This window comes from Frankliniella occidentalis, unplaced genomic scaffold (assembly GCF_000697945.3).
Source record: "Frankliniella occidentalis isolate FOCC.00 unplaced genomic scaffold, Focc_3.1 Scaffold6, whole genome shotgun sequence".
NCBI lineage: Eukaryota > Metazoa > Arthropoda > Insecta > Thysanoptera > Thripidae > Frankliniella > Frankliniella occidentalis.
Genome location: NW_026267136.1, coordinates 2,602,464 through 2,604,174, shown reverse-complemented (window position 1 = coordinate 2,604,174; position 1,711 = coordinate 2,602,464). Strand labels below are relative to the sequence as shown.

The window sequence follows — 1,711 nt, the reverse complement described above, 5'->3', positions numbered from 1 at the left end:
TAAGATTCCCATGTGTGAGTCAGCGAATGAGTAGTAGGAGGACGCTGATACACGTTCTGTGTGTGATCGGTGATAGCGTACAGCAGATTAGTTCTTGACTTATATCTTTTACAACTCTGTTTATTCAAAATGGCTCGAGGTGACAAGCCACACACGGTTTGGTTCTTCTAAAACCAACAACACCCGCTTCCTCCCTGTAGCTTTAATTTAATGTTCAAAAATGTCATAATTAACTTAAATAGTTGCAGTACATATTTATTTTATTCTCTTCCGAGTCGGTGGGGCTTTTTTCGGGCGGGCCACTGCTCCGCCCCGCGCACTTGCAGTTGCACACCTCCCTCTCCAGGAAGCAGCTGTTTCTGCAGCCGATGTCGCCGGGCTCGCAGCTCGTAGTGCAGGCGTCCATCTTGTCGCGGCACTGGCTGATCGTCAGCCGTCCGCCCGCCGGTCGGTCGTCCGGGCCGTCCGCGGGGAAGCGCAGGCACCCGCACCTGCAGCTGTCGCGGCACTGGGACAAGCACTCCGCGTCCCCTTCGAGGCATCCGCAGGTCGCAGTGTGGCACTGCAACCGAGGGGTCATTCACTCAAAAAAATCAGTGTACACCCTTCGAAAACATTACGAAAAAATCATTTTAAAAATCACGAAAAAATCATAACAAATTAACGAGGAGTCAGAAAAAAATCACAGAAAATCACAAAAAAATCACAAAAAATCGTGAAAAAATCACAAAACAAAAAATCAAGAAAAACAGAAAAATTGGTGTACGCTACAATTTATAGTGAAGGACCCCTCACTGCAACACGCGGGGCGGGTTATTAGTCAGCTGCAGTGAGGGGGAGGGGGGGGGGTGTAAAGCTGCGCAAGACTTACCGACCGCACAAAGGCGCACAGCTCCAGCTGCTCCCTGTCCTCGGTGGCCGTCATGTACTCAGCAGCGGCAGTGTTGCCCGCCGCGCCGGCCACGCACGCGCACTCGCACTTCTTGTAGAACGCCACGCACCAGTCTTTGCGCTCGATTTCCGTCGACATCAAATCTTGTTTACAAGCCATTTCGTTGGTGTAGCACTTACCACCGCACTCAGCCCAAGACTCCGGATCGTCGATGCGCGTTGTGCTAGGGAGCCCGGCGCAACCACAGGCGCAGTTCTTCTGCCTAACACTCGGCCCAACAAGTAGGCACCAATCTTTTTTCTCAGTGCCACCGCACTCGCTACCAAAGGCCTCTTCTGCACTGTCGCACTGCAACACGGGAAGAGGTGGACGGGTCAGAAGAGAAGTTGGTCCTGCCAGAGAGCCTCGCTTAGAGAGCTCATCGGAGCTAGACGTACCTGTGAGACACACCTGTACCACTTCTCCTGCAGCTCCTCGGGTGTACTGCACGTGGTCACCGCGGCGATCGCCACGGCCACGCTGGCCTGGGCACGAGTCACCAATAGGCACTCGCAAGAGCACTTCTCATTGGCCAACCAACATTTGGCCTGGCATTCCCTGTCTACCCTGTTGCAGCCACGCATACAGTGGATGAAATCCTCCACACACTCCCTTTCACCCTCGCACTTCCTCCAAAGGTCCAGGTCCATGCCGTCGCGCTGGTAGCCGCTGCAGCCACACTTGCATATCTGCCTGCACCTGTCCGCGCAGCTCTTGTCGTCCGGGGGGCACCAAGCGCAGCTCAGCGCAGCGTTGTCGCACTGCAACACGGAGGGGGGG

The 1,711-nt window shown here is 54.4% G+C and overlaps 2 protein-coding genes across 2 annotated transcripts in view; one reads left to right on the top strand and one right to left on the bottom strand.

Moving 5' to 3' along the window:
* The window catches only part of LOC113207743 (radial spoke head protein 3 homolog A), a 12,971-nt gene extending 12,760 nt beyond the window's left edge, over window positions 1-211 (top strand). Inside the window, exon 8 of the mRNA XM_052271420.1 lies at window positions 201-211. Within this exon, the coding sequence (XP_052127380.1) occupies window positions 201-211 (11 nt within the window). The remainder of the gene's footprint in view (window positions 1-200) is intronic.
* LOC113207742 (balbiani ring protein 3-like) lies at window positions 188-1,689 on the bottom strand. The gene is made up of 3 exons (XM_052271032.1): window positions 1,330-1,689; window positions 872-1,240; window positions 188-562 (listed from the first exon to the last, which is right to left on the bottom strand). The coding sequence occupies exons 1-3, from the start codon at window positions 1,579-1,581 to the stop codon at window positions 230-232; spliced, it is 954 nt and encodes a 317-aa protein (XP_052126992.1). The 5' UTR covers window positions 1,582-1,689; the 3' UTR covers window positions 188-229.
* Window positions 1,690-1,711: the final 22 nt, after the last annotated feature.

Excerpts from the sequence above, each read along its gene's own strand:
- LOC113207742 (XM_052271032.1), bottom strand. The coding sequence starts at position 1,581 with ATGGACCTGGACCTTTGGAGGAAGTGCGAGGGTGAAAGGGAGTGTGTG. Across the intron at positions 1,241-1,329 it reads GGTACAGGTGTGTCTCACAG|TGCGACAGTGCAGAAGAGGC; the intron begins GTACGTCTAGCT and ends CCCGTGTTGCAG. Across the intron at positions 563-871 it reads TGTGCGCCTTTGTGCGGTCG|TGCCACACTGCGACCTGCGG; the intron begins GTAAGTCTTGCG and ends CCTCGGTTGCAG.